The sequence below is a fragment of the Ambystoma mexicanum genome, chromosome 3q, assembly GCF_040938575.1.
Source record: "Ambystoma mexicanum isolate Mex_15411 chromosome 3q, UKY_AmexF1_1, whole genome shotgun sequence".
Lineage (NCBI taxonomy): Eukaryota > Metazoa > Chordata > Amphibia > Caudata > Ambystomatidae > Ambystoma > Ambystoma mexicanum.
In genome coordinates this window covers 903947766-903970030 of record NC_090926.1, presented here as the reverse complement: position 1 = coordinate 903970030, position 22265 = coordinate 903947766, and the positions used below count along the sequence as shown (strand labels likewise).

Genomic DNA, 22265 nt, shown 5'->3' with positions numbered 1-22265 from the left:
TCAAGTCCATGAGAGCTACTTTTGGCTCAAGGCTACAACTACTGCAGTTTAGCAAGGACCCAGCAACATGGGTGGTGAGCCATCAAACCCACAGAACAAGAGGATGAAAACTACAAGGGCTTGCCCGGTTGGAGTGCATTCCAAGGCTACAAAGAGCCACAGCTTCATTGCAATCATTTGCCAAGTAAATAATTATGCTGGGTAACCTAGAAGCTCCATGAGACTTACACTCTCCTGTGTGCACATGTCCAGGAATTGTGCTTGAGTTGGGGTTGGTCATTGGATAGGTCCTTTAGCGTAGGTGCCCTTTTTACTGTCTTTGCCTTACTCACTCCTTCATTCCGACACCATTTTCCAAGGATCCCTTATTTTGCCTGCAAGCCTTTTAGCAACCCGAGGACTAGGCTGATGGAGCTACAGGCCAGGAGGAAAGGGATCTGTCTGTGTAGAGTGAGAGAAGGGAAACCAAGGAAAGGGAATTCCCTAGAGATCCTGTAATTTCCTTGCGTTCACTTTGATTTTATCCTGCAGGTAGGCTGATCTTCCATAGCCTAGAGAAAACTTGTTTGTAGTTCCCTTCATAAACAGGTGTGGTGTATTTGCAAATAAAATTAAGTGGGGGAGGGGTTCTCCACGTGTTGGGTCTCTCTTCCTTTGTTACTTCTTTCTGTGATAGTAATAAAGGTAAACGTACGCTATGTACAGATATAATATAATCATAGACCTTTCCTAAATCCAACCATTCCCTTCTGTAGCCCTAACCCAACAAACCATTAATGATTATGGCATACTTTGTACATCTTCTTGACTCAAGTTGTGGTGCCAATGTAGGCATTTCATCCGCCCACTTCTTAGTTGGCATCTTTGATACATTTCTCATGTATTATACTCTAGAAATACTATGTGATGTTTAACTACACTCTCCCATCTTTTATTTCAAGTTTCCTTCTCAGGGCCATCATTCTTCCCCCATGACCAACATGCTATGGCTGTCAATTACGGCAAGGATCCCTTTAAAATCCTATCCCCTACAGAGCATCCTGAAACAAAGGCTCCACAAAGATATAAAATAAGACCCACAAGAACATCACAGGCTAAAACACGAAGATCAGGAAGCTTCAACGTTCCCACACCAAACAGAACAAGACGACAGGGGGTTTGGTGGTCAACGCTTCACCCAGATTGGTTCCGCACTCGAACATTTACCTAAAACACCTATGGAAATCCAAAATTACCTACCGTTGTAAAAAGAACAGGAGGTTCACATTTTGCATAACACCACATCAGAAACTAATCTCTCTGGAAAGGGCCAGCCAAGAAAATATAACTGTCTCTCTGCCAAAAGGCCACACTCCTTTAATATTTTGCATGCATACTCTTATGTAGCTGCTTTAGCAAGTGCGATTTCACCCAAAATGTAATCAGTCTAGATAAATTGCTGACGGTTCTATATAGCCTTTCAGCAGTTTAGCAGCTCCACTGCATTTTCTCTAAATAGCTGAAAAGGGTCAACAAGAAACAACGTTGCTCTGGTCTGGAAGTGCCTTGACTACTCAAGGACATCACTATTGGTATATTCCCGCTTACATAGATCCAAGTTGCAAAATCCTTTGTACTTCAGACACTGATCAAAGGCATTTTTCAAACACAGTACATTAGTAAATAGCCTTTCATAAGCAAAGTAAACTTCTGGCTGCATTGTTTCTAGCCTAGAGATGATTCCGTACCTCCGATATCAAAGATTTACCAGGCATTTCACAGCAGTGCTATTCTTAATGTATACATTTCTCAGATCAGGCAACTTCAAGTAATAGAGCAACGTTAGGACCGTCCAAATCTTTGTAGATGAACCCTAGCGTAAAGCGTGTTAAAATTAAATTTAAAAAAAAAGTTTAAAGAACCTGAAGGACACAATTTCCTGCCTCTCCAGGAGGACAAAACACCTACAAAGAAAAAGGATACACATTTGCTAAGTTAACGGCAAAACTCACCATGTACGAAGGGAGCGTTTTAAGCATGCCTTCTTCTGGTCTGTGAGTGAATGGGCCGTCTAGCAATCCACGCTTCAGCATATGCAGCAGCAGCTTTGCATACATGTTTCGGTTCTTCCTGCCTGTGAATCCTGAGCCTGCTCCAGAAGGTTCGCACAACTTTTTAATCCAAAGCGCACACTGCTGCCTTTCTATAAAAAGGTGTTACAAAAAGAATTAGGGACTTCTGTTTGCACATATCAAACAATGCCATCATTTCCCAAATTAAACAACATTCAGATAAAAATGTAGTATCAAAATAAACCCAAGAACAGTGTGCAAATGTACACCCACCACTAATCATTGGCTAGGGACATTTGACTCTTGGCAGGTAAGAAATGGTGTGACTTGTTTAAGGCTGGCTAGTGGCTTGCAACTTGAATTTTTCCGCGTTTCCCAAGACCATGTAAATGTTCAGGCCCAATAATAAAGGATTGAAAGGTACATCTGTTCAAAAACCGCCTGAAGTTCAAGTACAAATAGCGTTCAGAGCAGTGGATGTTACTAGTTTCATAGCACTGAATACGAAATTCCTTAACTGAAGACAGCTGCGTTTGTGCTCATGTCTTCACAAAGCCACGCTTTACAAAGAGCTGTAACAAATGGACTCCCCTTTTTATGACCGTTATACTTGGGTCAAGTACTAAAAATTAAAGTGGGGGGACTCATCAACAAACGCAATGGGATGGGACGTCGCCACAAATTAGAATATTAAGGTGAAATATGCACATTTCATTAAATTGGCTTTGGATAACCACGCAAATTGAACACAACGAATGGCATTTGCCTTTCATAAAATCAACACACACACAAAACCAAGAGAGAAGAATAGTGTTTTTGAAAACCTTAAAAGATGTGGATGTTTTAAACTCCAAGAACCATTACAAATGTTTTTCCTGGAACTTGCAGTACCGAAATGGGACATTTCACCTTTAGTTGTTTGTTGTTTTTCAACAGGTTATATAGTGTAGTGGTGAAGTGTCCGGCCTACAAATCTGTCGACTGCCGACGACGGCTTTAATTCATAAATTCTAAGAGGACAGTCAATGCGGTGTGGGGTTTCGGGAAACGGAGTCCGCCCTCTGAAAAAAGTGGGTGGACTCCGCCCTCTCCTCCCCCCCCCCCCACGTGTACCCTCGACTTCAGCCCTGCACTTATGTACATAAAAAGGCAACTTGTATAATGGCAGTCGGCATGCAATCTACCCTTTATCATGATATGATACTCTGCATCTCAGTGATCCATCTCCCAGACATTTCTTCCCCAATAAAAAAAGAAAAACTGTACATCTTCCCAGTGTGGCGATAGGCACAAACTGCACTGCTCATGTGCAAAGTTTAACCATGCTTAACATGTTGCTTTATCTACCGTATTGCAATGTAGTCAAGGAATGCCATTTCCAAGGAGGCACCCACATTGTTCAAAAGATGCAATAGTGTTTTGAAGAGAATTGCTGAACTGACAAAATAAAATAGCACTGGTCGCACTGCACACAGTGACATGTCATGTCATGGATATTTATGTTTGAAAGTGCTTCAGGACAAGAGCACTGAGCATAGAGGTATGAATATTTATCTTAAAAAAGGAAGCAACCATGAGAGCTGGGTTCGAGCATCTCTGGCAGTGCCCTTCTTTTCTGCTTAAATATATATTGAACATACAAATATATAGTGTATACATGGATGTGGATTAAAGGTTAAATTGACGAAAGCAGACAGCATCCACCAAGTGACTCTAATTATGCAAATGTGTTGCCTTGATGATTAGGTACATTGTGGTGAACGTGCTGAAGCTGTGCAGTATGTTTCATGTGGGGAGGGCAATTCACACCCAATTTCTACTTGCTGTGAAAACATAAGTGGCACCGATGGCTTACCAAAAGAAACGCGCGCGTGTGCGTGCGTGTGTACATATAGTTACGTTTGCTTCCACGGATCACTATTGAAACACAAATGTCAGTGACAGCTAAGCTAAGGAAGGAATCACCCTCTGGGTGGCTGTGAATATGGGAGGCCAAACACACTTAAGCCACTGTTGACAGGGAAATGCTTACGTAGAAACGGGGAGAGAGAAGAGCAGCATCTGGAAACACAGATTGGCATGAAATCAAAAAGAAAAAAAAGGAGCACTGGCCCTCAAGATGGTCAAATGTTTGGATAGGTGGAAATAATGTGGCCCTCCTAAAAGTAGTGGCTGTCTAGAAGGGATTGAAATGGGTAATGTAAAACATTTATATTTAGGATGACGCTGTATGGTCTCAACAAGTTCCACTAAACAATCAACCATCTTCCCAAAAAAGAGAGATAGGTTTTAAAGTACCAATTGTTTATGTGCGTAGCAGAGCTAAGGCAGGCCGCAGGACCCATTCCCCAAGGGGCTACTGTATCGTACGCCCAGAACACTTTAGCTACTGCAGCTAGACAGCTGGTTATGAAGTAGTGGGGAGAGGTGCTGCAAGGATCTCCTTGCTTTAAGTTTCTGAAGATCTGGGGAAATCAAGCCTTGCCTTTTCTCACAACAACAGATTTGGTCCTAAGAGGAGCCATTGTATCAATAGCTTCCTGCATTACTGGTGTATACAGATTAAAAATATGCTCAGCTAGCTCGAGGTCATTAATTTGCTTAATAATGGGTAATAGCCAACGTTCCAAAGCTAGAGGGGTCCGTTTATTAAGATTTCTAGAGATTGTACTAATCTTTTGTGAAGCTTTAGGTATTATGGCCTTTTCACAAGCTATTGTAAAATGCACAAATAAATGATCTGACCACGGGCAGGGTAAGACTTTAAGTCTGTTTTAACATTATGTAGGTCTACCCAATCAATTGCTGAAAGCCCAAGTTGTCTAATGAAACCTCCAAATGATTGGCTATAGTATCAGAGCTATTGCCCAACCGCAAGTTAAAATCACTGAGGACAGTTGCCTTGGTATTTGATTTGAGACCACGTAAAATGATATTGCAAAGGTGCGGAGAAAATTCAGGCATAGGGACTGGAGGTCTATATATCAGAACCATATTAAAAGTTGTTTGCACATCAGATCTGAATTTTATTTGCATAATTTCTTACACATCAATAGTTGGTACTTCAACTTCACAAACCTCAAATGTGGATTTATAAATAAAAGCTACGCCCCCACCTCTACCCTCACATTTCTCCTGATGCAAAATTCCATAGTCCTGTGGAATAGCTAGTGTAAGGGTGGGTCCTGCCGCAGTCGAAGTCGGAGCGCAAATGTCCACATCTTGATCAATAATAGAAGTTGCAATATCTAATGCACGTTTTGATAGGGACCTTGTATTCTATAACAATATTTTAATTCCTGTATCATATATTGTCTTGGCACATTGGTCAATAACCTCCAACGACGAGTGCAATTGCAATCCATCATCTAAATTCTTAGTTTTTAAGAAATTTGTCACTGGCCCAGCCATTTCCATGTTCTGAGCAGTTACAAAATCAGTAACATACAGCTGGTCTGTACTCAGACTGGATACACATTGATCTCCACCCGCTCTAAAGGTTGCATAATATCCTGTGCTCCGGCGAGCTCTGTCGTACCTTGTGTTTGCAAGGGTATAGCTGCTATAGCCGGTGATAATCCCTTACCAAGATACCAGTTAACAATTTCAGATCTCTGTGCGGCTGCTCAACCTTTAGCTTCCTCAACCCCTGCCAACACTTGCATGATGGTATATGTGCAGATGATAATTTATCGACGAAAACCAAGACGCAAACCACCTACACCACTGAGCACCACAGACCAGCTTCCGCTGCCGCGCCGACTGTTAGTGAGAATTCTCATTTATGGCTAATTTCCCTCACCTAGTGAGTCCCCCAGCAGCTTTAGTGGACTCCTGGAGTTTATTTCTTTCACTTGGTAAGAGAGTGAGCTTTTCCCCCACTCTTACCCATGTTTTATGATTGTGGACTCTGGAGTACACCACTTCAGTAGCCCCATTTTGTGTGTTACACAGCACATTCAGTGCAGTGACACAGGGTTGTCTTTTAGACTTCCCAGCGACTCCGTTTCTGGGGCGGACTACAGTCCCCAAGAAAAGGGTAAAGTTGCCATTGACTTTACTAGTCAAATTACCACAGATCCAGTACACCCCATCTTCCATGGAGTGCTGGAAAGGGTTACTTCGTATCCCTTTCTATCTGTACCTCCTAGAGCATTGTTTCGCTCTTTTAACATTTAGACTTGGCTGGTGGCAGTGGCATCTACCCTAACTTTTCTACCGCAATTATATTAGATAAACGTGGTAGTTTTAGGCTATTTTATTAGCCTCGAACTTAAACCCACTAGAACAAATATTTTTTCTTTTGGCTCTGGTTGGGTTTATTCGCCATTTCTTTTTGATAAAGTCCTTCTTGTGTCCTACTTTGCGCAGCAAACCAGGTTTGTCTCCTTTGTTCACCGTCTTTTGGCAGGCTTCTGCTCAGAAGCCCTCCTCCAGGCACCTGGGTTTCTAGGTGGGCTGAATGTGAGGGAGGGGTGCAGTCACCCCCTGCACAGGGTATCCTAGGAAAACTAAGTCGCACTTTGTTATGATTGGCTGAGGTGGTTGTCCGGGTTGGACAACCCCCCCTGCTGCGTGATTGACAGCCAGGCTGTGTGAATGGGGGTTTTTCGCATAAAAGGCAGGCCTCTTGGGCTAGAAGTCAGAGAGTCGCCACTGGAACTTCAAGGAACCGAAGAGAAGTGGAGAAGAAGTCGGCTGCTGCAACTACCCCGTCCCAGTGAAGCCCTGCTGCAGTCCTGAGCTATCTACCCTTCGACGACCAGAGAAGATTCAGTCCAGATTCTTCTTCCCTTGAGCTTGGTGGGGATAACCAGCTCATCTTCTACAGCCAGAGGATCCTCTCCTTGGTCAAAATCGCTGCACACTGCTGTAGTGGTCCGGATAGCCATCTGAAGAGCCTCTCCTGTTTTTAAGGAGCACACCTTTTATTCATCGTCGCTGCTGCCGGCTTCATCCCTGTGTGGTGCAGACCCCTTCAGACGTCCTCCTTCACATCGAAGCTCCAGGAACCGTGGGTCTGCGGGAAACCAACAGGAACAATTGCCAGGGCATCAGCCTCTCCATTGAATAAGGCACGGGGTTCTGCTTGAGGAATTAGGGTGAATCCCTTTTCTTCATCTCCAACGCTTGCCCTCGTCTTCCCTCCTTCTTATAACCTTTGCTTCCGAACATTGACAATATCAAAGTACTCTTGGCTACGTTGAATCGTGAACTGTTCGACTGTGCGATCCTCGACAACAGGCACCCGGTGTCATTTGACCCTGGATCCGGCCCATTGACTCTTGAATTCCTGTCTATGAGTGTTCTTCGATCCCGTTTGCCTAACTATAATATTGCCTATGATTTTTGCCTCCAACTCCCTCTGGGTATCTCAGGTGCTAAGTGTGTTTTTGCCCCGTTAGCATTTCTTGTCACGGATACGCGTTTATTTAGCAGAACGAACTGTCAAAAAGTGATCGCAATCGTATTCACGGTAATGTGTCTTGTTTCATAACACCGGTCCATTCAAACACAGGGTATTTACCTGGAGTCATACCGTGCAAAGTGAATTGGTTAGTCGTAGTATATTTTACGTGTGGTTTTGAATTTAATAGAAGTGTTGTGTTTATAACAAATGGTTTAAAAATAAATGTACTTATATTTTTCTACCTGAAACCTTGAGTCAGTGTCTGTTTGAGTCACAGTAATTGTGGTCCCTTTGTGTAATCTCTGCTACTGCTCATATACTCATGAGATAGGCCTGGCTGCTCCGCTATGGATACAACTTTAACATAGTAGTACAGGCTTGTACCAAAGGTAAAACTTGTATTGCCACCTGTAGTCTTAAGTGTGTGTAGTGGTCCCTAAGGGCACTGCACAGGATTCTGCCTAACACCAACCTTCAAGAAATAGGTTGACGGACTACAAAAACGCAGGGAATTGTAGTTCCCAAGCAAAAGGCTAAAACCAAGCTAATGTGGAAATTCGAATCGGAGCACACTTTCACGATCGCAGTAAGTAAATAAAACAGACTGTAGTGAATTGGGAATTAGTATTATTCTTAAGTGGTCTAAGAAACAGGAAGCTGTAAAGAGATCAACCACGCTTCTAAAAAGGTCTATGCAATAGAAGGGGTGGGCAAGAGGGGAGTTCAAGGTGAGCAGTGATCTTTACTAATAGTGCTCTTGGGCCATGATTCAAACAGAAAAATAGGAGGGCCGGTGGATGCACCAAGTGCCAACAATTACCCAATACAATGGCCACCTTGGATTGCTGTGAAGAGAATCTGGGCCTCAACAGACAAGTTACTTATGTTCTTACAGCACTGCCCACGGACTGTTAGCTGACCTTCATAGAAGTAACAGTAATAGTTTGAAAAGTAATAGGAGATCATTTTAACAGCAGGAGGATAATAATTAGCTGCAGGTCTGCACTCAAGAACCAGTCGGGTTAAGCAGTTCTGGGATGTTACTGTTGCAGTGCACAGATGACCTATGGCAAGCATCACACAAGTAACAGCGGCCAGTGGCCTGCTAATGGATGCAATGTGGACAGGAAAGGGAGGGAGGTAGCAGAGCAGAAAAAAGCCACACTAAACCTAGCCACCTATCAGACAGCAGGATGCAGAATGGGTTCCATGTGTTAAAATCGCGGCAAAAATGGCTGTGGTTACAAAATATTGCGGCAAAAAGGCAGTGGTTTTGCCGCAGCAATCCATGTAAACACCCCCGCTCCCTGTAAATGGTATAATGGGGTACACCTTTACCGGGTCAAACCACAGCATTTTCTTTTTTTTTTTTTTTTTTTTTAAACACAGGTGACATTTTTGCTGCAATTTTATCACTGCATACTGCAGAATGATTATGGTCTTTACCAAAACAACAGTACTTGTGAGAACGAGAAAATCCTCTCTACAATGGAGTGGTACTTTAAACCGAATCATAATTTAGAGATGTAGTTCTGGGATTAGGTAATGGCACAGGGGAATACCTTAAACTTTGTTTGGCAAACATGTCGTTAGCCTACTGAGTCAAACGGTCACAATTATATAAACGCTCACTTTGCATATGCAGGGGGTATTAAAATAAAGAATGGTTGTCGGAGAGGGGGGCAATATTTGACAGATGGAGGCATTACAGCGCTTGCCAACACCTTCACCAGTTCTTTTAAGTCTAAGAGCATTATTGACCTAGGAGGAATCAAACTAGCAAATGTACAAGTTGATGCTTGTGATGACATTCTAAAGCCTCAACCACAATCCCTATATTACCAATGTACTCTACACTTGTGTGCGTTTATATACAGAAACATGCATTTAACATAAAACGCTTTGCTGTAATGTAGTCCTTACTTGATATCTCGTTTGTAGGGAAAAATAATTAAGATGAAACTCCATTCTTTGAGCTAAACACAAGGTGCTGGAATGGTGCTTTACTGTAGCCGCATACAATGAACTTTTCCCAAATCCATACAAATGGTGCAGGGCCTGTGTAGCACGTACTGGCATTTCTATATATCTAGTAGATTATTCGATAAAAATAGTATGGAACCATCAAACATCATCTAATTTGGAGTGAAGGAATCCACATGTGATAAACACCAGGAAACTACAGCAAGGGACTTGTGTCCTGCTGGAGTTATGTATGCTCCAACAATCAACACAGGGAATTGTTTGCCTCCACAATCAAGAGCACCCCATTAATATTTCTTATATGTTCTATCTAGCCCTGTCTATGACATATATAGACCTACATAGGTTCCCTCACCCTTTAGCAAAAGGTAAGACAAGAACCGGGGCAGTGCATAGAAAGAATATATATTTATTAATGAATAGGAACATTCATATTTTTACAAAATCCAAAATCACGTCATTTCACTCCGTGGCACAAATGCTTTTTCTTTCCTACCACATCTCTCTTTGCACACAAATTGACAACACTACAAAATACTTTACAGGAGGTTCACTTTTAATAACATGTAGCACCCTGAAATATGACAAGATCACAAGCTTGGCACTGTACTTTGTAGGAGGTTTTACTTTAAAATTATATGCAATATTTTCTATTAGCAAAAACAATTTCACACATGCAGCACGCTCTATTTTTGTTATCTCCCTGCGTACTAGGCAATGCGGAAGAACAGATTTTTAAAAGCAAATACCCCCCCTTCTATTATATCAGGAGTCACTTTCACACTCTGTGGGGAGTGTGCTTTTCAAAATCAGGGCCTTCACTTTACTTAATTTTGGCAAGACACGTTTCTGCCCCAGTACAGAAACCCTGCTATTCAGCCCCTGTCTGCTTTTAGGCAGGGTCTGAGAAATGGTGAACAGTTCGGATTTTTGTTTTCTATGCATTCTCCCCTCTAGGGAATTTTAAGGTTGGCAGTACCTAATTACTTTACAGACTATATTATTAAACACACTAGAAACAATGTTGCCGAGTTCACCTTGTGTTAGTTGGCTATAGGGGGAATTAATTAAATGTGTATAGTAAAAATATTAAGGGTCTACTTAGTCTGCCCATCGCATCAATAATGGGAAGATATTCAATCAAACGACTTGGTTTGGCTGGGCAAGTGTACTTAGAGTCTCTGGGTTTTCACACTCAGGGAAACGGCACCACCTTAGGACACCTGGATATCTCGCAGGGAAAGGATATCAGGACTGGGTTAGAGACATCTCCAGGTTCAATCAAGAATGACCTCCAGCATTAATCCCCTAATTTGATTCTCCTTGTGTAGACCCAGCCAAATTGTAGTCCTTCCCATGCCTTCTCCAGCAATTTTGGTCAGCAGTTCCATCTCAGATGTCAGGCAACACTCCCCCTGTCCCATTGTGCGACACCTTATCAAGTAATAATCACACCCAAAATTATTAAAATTAGGATTTGCCAGTTTACTGGCTCTTGATTTGGATTTGACCTCTATTGTGACTCCCATTGCAATGATTGGTTGCTGAAGTTACAAGGCATCATCCCAATGAATTTATGACCCTTCCCATCTGGTATGGCCTTTTCACACTTTTCAATTTTGCACTTAAAAAACTAAAACATGGCAAATGTTCTTAGTATATTGTTAAGCATAACATGGTGTGCGATGAGGAGAATCTTAGTCTTACTGGCATTAACGCAGAGATCATTGGCAACACACCACTCCTGGATAGCGGACAGAAAGACAGAAAGAGAGGAGAGAAGGAGAACAGGTGGCGGAAGGGAGCCTTAAAACGAGCTGAGTGTCGTCCCCATAGCACTGAAAGTTCGGGCAGAGAGCAGCAATGCAGTGGGCAAGAAGTGCCAGGTATTGGTTGAACAGCCAGGGAGAGAGGTTAGACCCCTGGGTAACACCACAGGTAGAGAAAGAGATAGAGGAGAGGAAGGACCAGGGTTGGACCTTGGAGGGTCGATCGGAGAGGAAAGTGGTCAGCCAAGCTAGGGCCTGATTGGTGATACCCAGTTTATCATGGAGACGGTTGAGCAGGATAGCATGGTTGACCGACTCAGTCACACAGAGCTCAATTGCCCAACCCATGTTTTCAGCCAGCACAATTTCTAGCTTATCAGAGAACTCTGTGGCAAAACAGATTTGTATATTCATACTGCCCAAAACCCATTTTCCTAGGGACCCCCCATATCTGTGTATCTATACATGTATGTTGAGGACTAGCAGAGCCTCTCACACTGATTTTCCTATTGCAAATCTCCTACCTCGCATGCACATTCTAAGGAACCCATGGTGGCAACAGTAATGACAGACACAAGTGATCACAGTTCAAGGGGGTTCAATGAACAATGGAATGCAGTGTGGAAAAACGTCTAACCTAAATCTAAGATGGCAAGCATAGACCATCAATTGAAAAATAAGGCAGTCCTAGTGGTGTTGTGTCAAATAAAAGGGCCTATACTAAGAAAAAGCTATTGCCAAGTCCTTACAACTATTACAGAAAGAGTGTGGGATAGGGTTTCAATAAGGAAGTGTCCTCAAATAATAAGTCAGGATGTGATTGCCAGGGGTCTCCCTTCCCCACGTTTTTCAGCACGGAACAGGGTGTTAATTCTGAGCACAGCAAATGCTCGGGCTTTCCCAGCACGAGCCGATAGTTCCATTCGAGCTAGCACAGAACATGCTCAAGCTTTCTCTGCACGAGCCCACAGAGCATTCCAGCTATCAGTTTCTTCAATGGTTACATCTCTTTATTTTTCCCAGCACGAGCCGATAGTTCCGTTCGAGCTAGCACAGTACATGCTCAAGCTTTCTCTGCACGAGCCCACAGAGCATTCCAGCTATCAGTTTCTTCAATGGTTACATCTCTTTTAACAAACGTTTCTTGCCTTCGAGGCCTAATGTATCCAAACAAACAAATACAAAGTTCAGTTCCACGTATACTTTGGGTGATGGCTTCACCCCTGGGGCCCCCTCTTCCGGGTGTTGACCCTTCACAACTCATATTCAACCAATCAACTAAACAGTTACTTTTTCCAATGAACTTTGGGTGATAACTTTCCACCCCAAACCTCCCTCTTTCGGGCTCGGACCTCTCTCAGACGTTCGCCTCCCTACTGCCGGTTCACTGTGGCTTATCGTACTTTCACAAATGTCAATGTCTTTTTAAACAGTTCTTCAAGCTTTGCCCCCTTTTGTATGCTTCCCTCTGCCAGGTTCACTCTCGGCAACTTTTACAGACAGTTTACTCAGTCACCTCACTGTTCATAGGTACTTAAGACTTCATCCCTTTCCGTTAGCATCCCTCTGTCGGGTTCACTCTTGCCAACATTTCCAAACAGTTCACTATTGGACTTTAGACTTCGTCCCGTCTCGTAAGCATCCCTTTGTCGGGTTCACTCTTGCTAACTTCTGCAACACTCTGTTCAAGTGCTCAAATCAACAAGTCGGATTAATTTCCCTTTCTTTCTCAATCATCTGTCGGTCAAAGACTTTCGACGGTACAGAAGATTTTACGAGACCTCTGTATGACCACTTTGACCTCTTCTCACCTTCCCCCTCCCCCCCCCCCCCAAGGCCTACAGGTTAGGGTAGACTATACCATCGGGTAATCGCCCAGAGTTTCCTGCGTGAGCACCCACGTGGTGCCGGACTCCTCTATTGCTGGTTTCCTCCTCTTTTCTTAACAGTTAGTTGATATCTTTCAAAAATAAAAATTAGCCGCCGGCTACTTTTCGTTCAACACAGTTTGGTTTCTTATCGACTCTCCCCTCGACTCACCCGCTGTGATGAACTGCCTGGATTTTCTGCTCTTTGGAGTCAAGGTTGGTACCACTGAGACAAGCGCCTTTCCCCGGCTTGCTAATCAGCAGAGGAGGGTTTTGGATACCATTGACATCTGCTGCAACACAAGCTGGCCTTTGTTTGCGGTTTTATGATTCCATCTTCAGAGGTTTCACAGGCCTGGGTCGGAAAGCCCACCTCTCGGTATTCGCCGTCTTTTGCATCCTCTTGAACTGCCGTGCTGAGTTAGCTTTCACAACGTGCCGTCTGCCTTGCTCGTCCTGTGCTCGTGCTCCACCTTTTATCCCTGTGGCAAAGGGAAAGGGCCATCGGGGGGGGGGGGGGTGTGTGTGTGTGTGTGTGTGTGTGTGTGTGTGTACTGCTCTGGAATTAGTCTGTTGTGCAAAGGCGTTCATGTCGGAAAGTGGGGGTTAGAGTGTGAGTATCCTACGTGGTATAGAGATGGAGAGGTGTTATAGGGCATTATAGTTCTCTTGCTAGAGGTTTGGGTAGGTTCGGAAGGCTGCAATTTGTAGGGTATGTAAAACAAACGGGAATGACCAGGATTATTGTCAGAAAATAAAAAGGGGGGTTTGTGGGAACGATAGTGTTTTGTCTGAGCAGGTTGGGAACGCAGGAAACGATAATCAGAGGAACGGGATTGGTAGGGTTTTGTCAAGGTAGACTGGGCAATCAAGGGGACGTGAAGAAAAATTACGGAGTATTCAGGTAGGAAACAGGGATTTTGGGGAATGTGGTTTCTGAGTGCAACATGGATTCACCAGATGCAAAGGGGATGGTGGATTCTAGAAAAGGAGATTCATGGGTGGAAGGGAGGTTGAGTTGATATAGCCCACAAAAGCCTTGAGGAGCTAGTCTTCCTCGTACCTTTCTGCGGTACAATACTGTGTCTCACCTAAGGTATTCTTCAGAATACAACTCCAGGCTCTCCTACCCAGGTTATCCTCCCTCGCTCGTCCACCCCCCAGGGTTGGGATCTGAGAGCAGCAGCCCTTCCCTGGCCACCTGAATAAGGGATTCTCAACATCTACTCGGGAGAATACCCTCAGGTTTCTCACAACATGTAGAGATATTCGCTACCCGATTGTTAGGCGCTATGTGGCACAACACACCTATATTGCATTTATATTGTATCAGCAGTTTTCACATGTATCTTGCTGCACACATGCAATTCGAAAATATATCAACTAAAACACAAACACTAAAAATAACACATCTCATTCCCATTAGCTACACTGGATTCATGCTAAATTGCATCAAGTCCACATCACTGTCACCCCAGCCACCAATATCACGCGCGAAATTCAAACTTCTCTTTACCCCGTGGGACCCTTATCAACTACCCCAACACCAGCCGTAACAAAAGTCACTCATCACCTCAATTCTATACATGCATACAGCACAGAATTTCCTACTCGCCAAGTGTCATATCACTAGCCAATGGCTAGTGCAGGTTTTGCACCCTGCTTAGTGAGCTCTCAAGAAGTACACTTGCTGCACTTATGGTGGCCAAATGGGGTGGGGTAAGGAGGAGAGGACAGATAAGACCATCAGAGTGTTGATTGTCTCAACATGCGATTAGTTCTAATAAGCATAGACCAAATAAATGGCAGACTGACCTCTAAAAAGCAACCAGTGGTGGTCTCAGGGATAATACATGGTGCAATTACGTTTCAACATATGTAATCAATGCATGTAATGAATTTGAAATAGGGTAAAATGTGGCTGCATGATCTTCATCATCTTTAAGGCAGAATTCAGTGCACCTGCTGGAATTGGCCATATAGTAAATGATCTTTAAGAGTTTGTGTATGGGAACCATTGTTTTGTAAAATGGACTTCCCATTGGTTGCTGTCAATTACGTTATAACATTCTATTGCCTCACATCACCAAAATACAAAAGGAACAAGATTTCAGGATTATTGGTGGTAATGGTGTACCACGGGTGGTCATTATGAAAGTTAATCCACGTGTGAAATTCCGCCAGTGTTTTAGCTGTATCAATGCAAAATGCAAAGACAGTGTCTATATTTCCGTGCCAAATGCAGAGTGGAGGTTTACTGGGATTTCAATCTGAATAAATCCGGTCTCTTTCAAAAGTAAAAGTCACACCCATGATCATATCTCTGACTTGGCCATTCCAAGTTAAGTACACTTGAAGAGAACAAAATGTGCCTTTATTGCCAAATCAAATACAAAAATGTGTTGCAACCAGAACGGGATCTTCTACGACAGAGAACTGATCTTACCAAATCAAGGGCACCATCCTGCGGTTAGATGTGTTTAATTAAGGACTCTACATCGCAGATTATCAACATTTCTTGCATATAGTTAAAATACTTGCCAACAGTGATATTGAACATTTGAATAGAATCCCTGACATGTTAGAACATTTGTGTAACAAACAAATTTATGGCTGGACACCAGGCAGATTTTCAATGTCTTTATGTCTCTTAGATAGAGCGGAAAATGCTGGAATAACTGGGTATTTGTGAAGTAAACAGCCACGTCCTTTGGGATTGCTGCAGACTTAGCCCACTGTAGCCAGGAAAGCTCTAGTTTACCTTTTGCAGTGAAATCTTTATTAAGGAAGTATATAGAAAGTGGTGTCCCACAACGGAATGGATTTTATTTGGATGAGGGCGTGTTTTTGGCTGGTAAGTACACATTTAAAAGTGACACAGCCCTTTCTTTATGAACACATGCAGCAGAATATGCGAATACCATCGGCCTCACATTGCAGCTTCATCTTGTGGCACAATCCTCGATAAAGCAATGCAGGCAGGGGGCGAGTGATTGCAGATCATCCCGGAGCAGGTTTATTTGCCTCTGTAGCACAGCAAAGAAGGCAGAGAGCAGGAAAGCTGTAACCTAAAAGGGCATGGACATTAGTTCAAACCATCTGGAAGCCAAATGTTGCAGACCTCTGAGCCATGTTAGGAAGAGAGAGGATTGTTCCATTAAATAAACCGACTAGCAAAATATGAAACACATCATTTGCAACGGTTATTCATTTATTTTATTGTTCAAAGCGTCGACCTAGCTCAAGAGCAGTAGAGCGCTGTACAGTGTGTGGGTTGCCAAGATTTGGCCTGGCATCTTTCAACAGTAGTGCAGTACTTTGAATTGAGGTATGTGCATCAGTGTGTGCATCCATTGGAATTAGTCTTTGGTCAGGTGTTTTTCAAAAGGCCATGTTTTGAGAGATTTGTGAAATTGGAGAATTGTGGGGTCACTCAAAGCCGACTCTGGGATCGAGTTACAGAGGGTGGGTGCATGACAAGAGGTTTGTATGTGGGTCCTCTCTTTGCTGACGAGTTATGATTCAAGCAGGTTGGTCGATTTGCTGTGCAAGGAGCATGTGCTACCAGATAGGTGGAGCTTAGCTGCCAGGTATGCTGGTGTGCTACTCGGGACTGCTTTCAGATGGTACATGCAATCTTGAACAGTATCCTGGCCTGGAGAGGAAGCCAATGTACTTTGCATAGGATGGGGGTGATTAGGTCAAATTTTCATGCACCCAAAATAAGAAGTGCTGCAGCGTGGTGGATTGCTTTTAGGGGAGCCAAGTGAGCAGCTGAGACCCTCGTCAGGAAAGTATATCCCCCCCCATCGATGTGCAAGACCACAAGGAACTGCACTACAGTCTAGTAGTCCTGTGGTGAGTTGTATGTTCATTAAATTAGTGTTTCAAGTTCATTGTGAATGCTCTGTTTTTTTCTCCTTATTAAAATGCTTTCCTTTATAGTTACACAGCTCCATTTGCTAATAGCCTTATAAAACTCAAAAGGTTATTATCGCTTGAAATAATGACCCATCCACAACTTATAGCCTATGGCTTGACCTCAGGAAACAACCTAAGGGCAGATCATTATCCCGCAATAATGACCTCTCTTTCTGTCTATAAGGCTTATTAACACATGGAGATAGTTAGGGATCTCCGCTTAGCCAGTCAGAATGTTCAAACTGCAGTCAATAACTACTGATATTGACAGCTTTCTGAACATCCTGTGTTCAAAAGCAGACAGGGAAACAACAATGCAAATTCCAGTCAAGAGTTTTGTCAACAAGAAACTAACTCTCTGGGAGGATCATTTTTTGCTGAAACAACCTATTAAAACCCAACCAAGAGGAAGCTTACACATGGGGAACAGGTTTTCCCTTTTTTATAGAGAAATAGTTTACTTTTACATGACACCTAATGCATGCTCATGTTAAAACCTCTGCAGTATAACCAAGTATGTAATTTAAATGCTTAACTTGTGAAGACTTCCTCATTTAAATACTACAGAATAAAAATAAATGTTTTGTCCATTTACTTTGCTCACTATTAAAGTCAAAAGGTTTCTTCACCTTAAAACTCAGTGATAGCAGCACTATATGTTTCTATGTGCCAATAGCCTTATAGACCACAGGAGGGGTCATTTTTGCTTGGGATAATGACCCTTCCCCAACCTATGGCCCAGTCGATGGTCTTTATGGCGCAAGAATGACCCCTCCTTCAGTCTATAAAGCTAGAAAAATAAATTATGATAAAGCTGCCGACAAAACTAATAACATCGGAAGTGCAGAAAAAGAAGAATGTTCTTGGTGATCACTCAACATTTTGATAGCACAGACTAGGCAATCCTCCATGCTTTGGTTAGTTATGAACCCTACAATGTAAGGGGTACAAGAGTTGAGAACATTGCAGTTTACTCCCAGACCATTTTGTAACAATCACTTCCATGGTTATAGCAAGAAATGGGGATGATATATTAGTGTATAGTTATAAAGCTATGATGCCCTGAAAGCAGTGAAGGCATACAGAAACTTATGTTATTCAGCCTATTTTCACTGATACACAAGAAGTGCTAGCAGTGGATGAGTCCTACATCAACGTTTAGGCACCAATGAACAAGGAGTATAAAAAGACAACTCTTCCTCTCTGCCATACGGTAATTGATTCCATCACTTTAGCTTTAGCTGATTCCTCCAGTGGTTGAAATTGACATACAAATCTGTAATCTGGGTTTCAGGTAAAATTTCTGCGGTGGGAGTATTTTACTCCATTCCTTTGGAAGCTGGGTGTAAAAAGATCTTTCAGGAAATAAAAGAAGAATTTCTCATTATTGACTGGGAGTTTGACAAGTAAAATACATTTGAAATTCGATGAATGTAGGCTTTTTTTTTTTTTACAAACACCTGCTTTTTGGCTAATACTTAGCATTTATTTATTTTGTTATCGTACAGGGTTTCTTCGTATTGGGAATCACAATAGTTGAACTCATCTGGGTAACATGCACTGCTGATGCCTCCGATCTAAATGCAGCAACACGGCACTGAATGGAACCGCAAGGAGGAAACACCTGCTTACCGGTTACTCCCTGTTGTACTTTGTTATGGGAGTATATTTTAGACAGTAAAACAGACAGGTTTGCACACACCACTTACCTGGAGGGCTATTAAAAAGCATGTGTGCACAATCTGTCAATAAAAAAGTACAGTTGTTGGAGGACTCCAGCAGTCATGGATGTTGGCACAGAAACCCCAAATATTGTAGATGGACTTAACATTATGAGCATATTAACTTGACCACATACTTGAATTAATCAGTCAATATAGAAGGGGGTATTAATATTACCGGACTTATGTTGTAGCTTCAGTACGTAGGGCTTCATATCGACTAGGTAGTGGTCAAATTCTGCATCCAATCGTTCCAAGGTTTCCTCCTGATTGTTCATAGTGGTTCTTTAGAAAATACCTGAAAATAATACAAAATGTAAAGGATGAGGTCAAATGGAAAGACCTGAACTATAAATGGCCTCTGCCCAGCTCTTTTCTCAGCATTGTCCAATGCATACTTAGAGCACAGGTAGACTACAATTAATGATTTGTAGAACAACGACATTTAATATTGTTAGATGTGGGGCTGTGTTCGGCTCATTTGGCAGAAAATCCTACTAAAATAAATTTAGCTTTATATCAGCGTGATATGATTATTACTATAGAAACAACTCATTCATATAGTTCATTGTCTCACTTGAGACAATAGCTTGTCACGCAGTCAGTTAATGCGTTTTATATTTGACATTGTCCATGGTAAATTTAAAAAAAGAAAATTTTATTAAGTGCATTATGGTTAAATACATTAAACCTTCAGCACTATATTAACATATCAAAAAGTGAAATACAAATTAACATTCAAGTCATTGATCATTAATTAACATAATCCATCATAAACCCGAAACATAATTAGAATCAAACATAATCAAAAACAAAGAAACTAATCTAAATCAGGATCATAATCAAACATATTCATAATTCATTTCTTGGACTACATCATCTAAAAAGGACATTCTGTAAATCCTTAATCTAACAATTACAAATAATTATTCATACAAAAGGATCAAGAAATGAAAGAGGAGGACGACAAAATAGTAAATTTCTAGTGTATTATTTCTCTAGGATCTTTATTATCTCCTTCCAAATATGAAACGTTGCTGAGGCGATTACCAGCGATTTCCCTCCTTGGAGTGTACTCCAGAATTTATCTGAATCCAATCCAAGAGTGACATGTAGAAAGTTACAGTAGCGCAATATATATTTTTCATTTGGTATACTACATGTGGTGAGTATATGTCTGCTAGGCAACAGTCTTTCCTCTTTATTTATGCCACTCTATGCTCCAGTGTATTCTAGTGTTGGTAGAATGTTAAGACTTAAATAACGAATAAAAACATCTCAGATCACTCGAACAGGGTTTCAATAAGTAAGAGCACGGCTCCCATGGTGGGAAGCCTTGCTTACTATACTCTTCATATCTTTTCTTATGAACCAGTTTACTTAAATGTTTTGCTCAATCCCATACTAATGTTTTATTTTTCAGTTCTTTAGAGAATGTAGGGAATGAGGTTTTATCCGGGGGTGGAGGAGGGCAAGATCAATATTATCTAAATGGATCATCACCGACATTTTTAAATCCTGATTTAACAGATTATGCTCATCGTTAGTTTAATTTTTTATGAAGAAGGAAAGTAATGTATTGTTCTCACTTCTAGCCCGGCAGAGTGCAACATAAAACTCAATTTGACGTATTAGCCACAAAGCTTGTAATGAAGGTATTCCAAGTTCGCATCTAAGTGCCTCTACCGGCACCACCTGAGGAACAATTTGCCTTCTAAGTGGTCAAGCCATGTTATCATTTCCAGAGGTAGAGAATACACAGCACTATGCCGGTCCTATATATTTCTAAGAAACCTTCAATGTTTTGACCTCCCTTTCTGATAATAACATTTCTAAATAACTATCCATTTGTTCATTAATTTCAAATGGACATAATGGCCTACATAAGTGGAATTGGGAATGGATGTGATCAGTATTCCTAGTTACATGTATGTTTTTACTACTTCTAATTTCTCATTTTCTAGCCTCCAGCAATAGGTTGCTCCTCTGTGACCCACTTCACTGATGACCATTACCATTGTCTTAGATGTGTTTATCTTCATATTATTACTGGATGCATAGTTGGCTATTGCGACTATAGAATGCTGTGGACCTATAAGTGTCTGATACAGTACAATGGTGTTGGAATATGCCAACCATGGGACTGTCACCTCCCCAACATGGGGTGTAAAATTTCAGGCTGCCCTTACTGCCATATCCAGGTCTGCTGTAGAACAGTTATTTAGCAGGGTCGATAAAACCCATCCCTGCTTCAGTCCCAGGTTGGTATTAATGGGCTGAGTGAGAAGACCTTCTGAAATAAGTTGGACAGACACTGTGTTGTTAGTGTGTAACAATCTGATGAAATGGAGCAAATTTTGATCAATGTCCCAACTACCAAGTTTCTCCCATAGTTTTGTACGGGAAACTATGAAATGCACAAGAGTAGTCAATGAAGCATAGATAGAGTTTCCTTCCAGAGTGACATATAGTTTCTGCCGTTATGTAATTTAGTGCCCAAATATTATGGGAAGTACTGAAAACACTTCTGAATCCAGTCTGGAAGTTAGTCAAGAGGCCTTGTTTTTTTTACCCAAAGATTTATTTTGCTCAAGATTAACCCAGCAAAGATGTTATAGTTCGAGTCAATCATTGCTCAAAATATTTAACAAGTGGGCCACGGACACCAACCGATTCGCCATAAGACAAACAGGCTTTACAGCAAACATAGGAACCAATGTCAACTTGCTCCTACTAAATCCGATCAAACATGAACCACTAAAGAACAGAACTGTATATGCAGCATTCATTGACCTCCACATGGCTTTCGACGCAATCTCTAGACAGAATCTCTGGAACAAACTAGAAGCATGGAAATGCCCGACGGAGATCTTGGAGCCAATCAAACTGCTATACTTTAATACTTCCATAACGATCAGACTATCGAAAGAGGGTGTTACCACCCGCGTTATCCAAACAATGAACGGTCTAAAGCAAGGTTGTCCATTAGCTGCAACACTCTACAACTTGATCACCGCAGACTTTGAAGATCTACAAAACCACGCCCCGAATCCCCCCAAAATCAATTCTACACCTGTCCCGGCCATGATGTATGCAGATGACATAATTTTACTTGACAAAACAGCATCTGGTTTACAGCTCAGCTTAAACCTACTTGACCAATACATGGAAACAAACGAACTACATATCAATGTCAAAAAAACGAAAGTGATGTGCCTAGCGAAAAAGCAATTCAAGAAAACTAAACCCTTGAACCTCACCTCAGCGGGAACCAACTGGACGAAGTCAACACCTTTAAGTACCTTGGAATCACCATCAACCAATCCAAAACTGAAAAACAATGTACAACAAAACTTGAAGCCAACATTCACTCATTAGCAAGGCAAGGTTGCGTTCTCCATCGCAAATATGGAAAATTCTCGTACAAACCAATAATATCCTATTATAGACAGAAGGTTATCCCAACCATAACCTATGGAACTAAAGCCATGCTCACTGCAAGAAAAACCAACTGGACAAAACTTGAAGCAAACTTCTAGCGT

At 42.0% G+C, this 22265-nt stretch overlaps 1 protein-coding gene across 2 annotated transcripts in view; it reads right to left on the bottom strand.

The window, feature by feature from the left end:
- The window catches only part of CEP112 (centrosomal protein 112), a 3147769-nt gene that overhangs the window by 3086987 nt on the left and 38517 nt on the right, over positions 1 to 22265 (bottom strand). For both annotated transcript variants that reach the window (XR_011305153.1, XM_069655053.1), the window contains exons 2-3: positions 18902 to 19021; positions 1992 to 2182 (exon numbers count right to left, since the gene is read on the bottom strand). Coding sequence is in view for 1 of the 2 variants with exons in the window: in XM_069655053.1 (XP_069511154.1) it covers positions 1992 to 2182; positions 18902 to 19001 (291 nt within the window). In the remaining variant the exon portion in view is untranslated. The remainder of the gene's footprint in view (positions 1 to 1991; positions 2183 to 18901; positions 19022 to 22265) is intronic.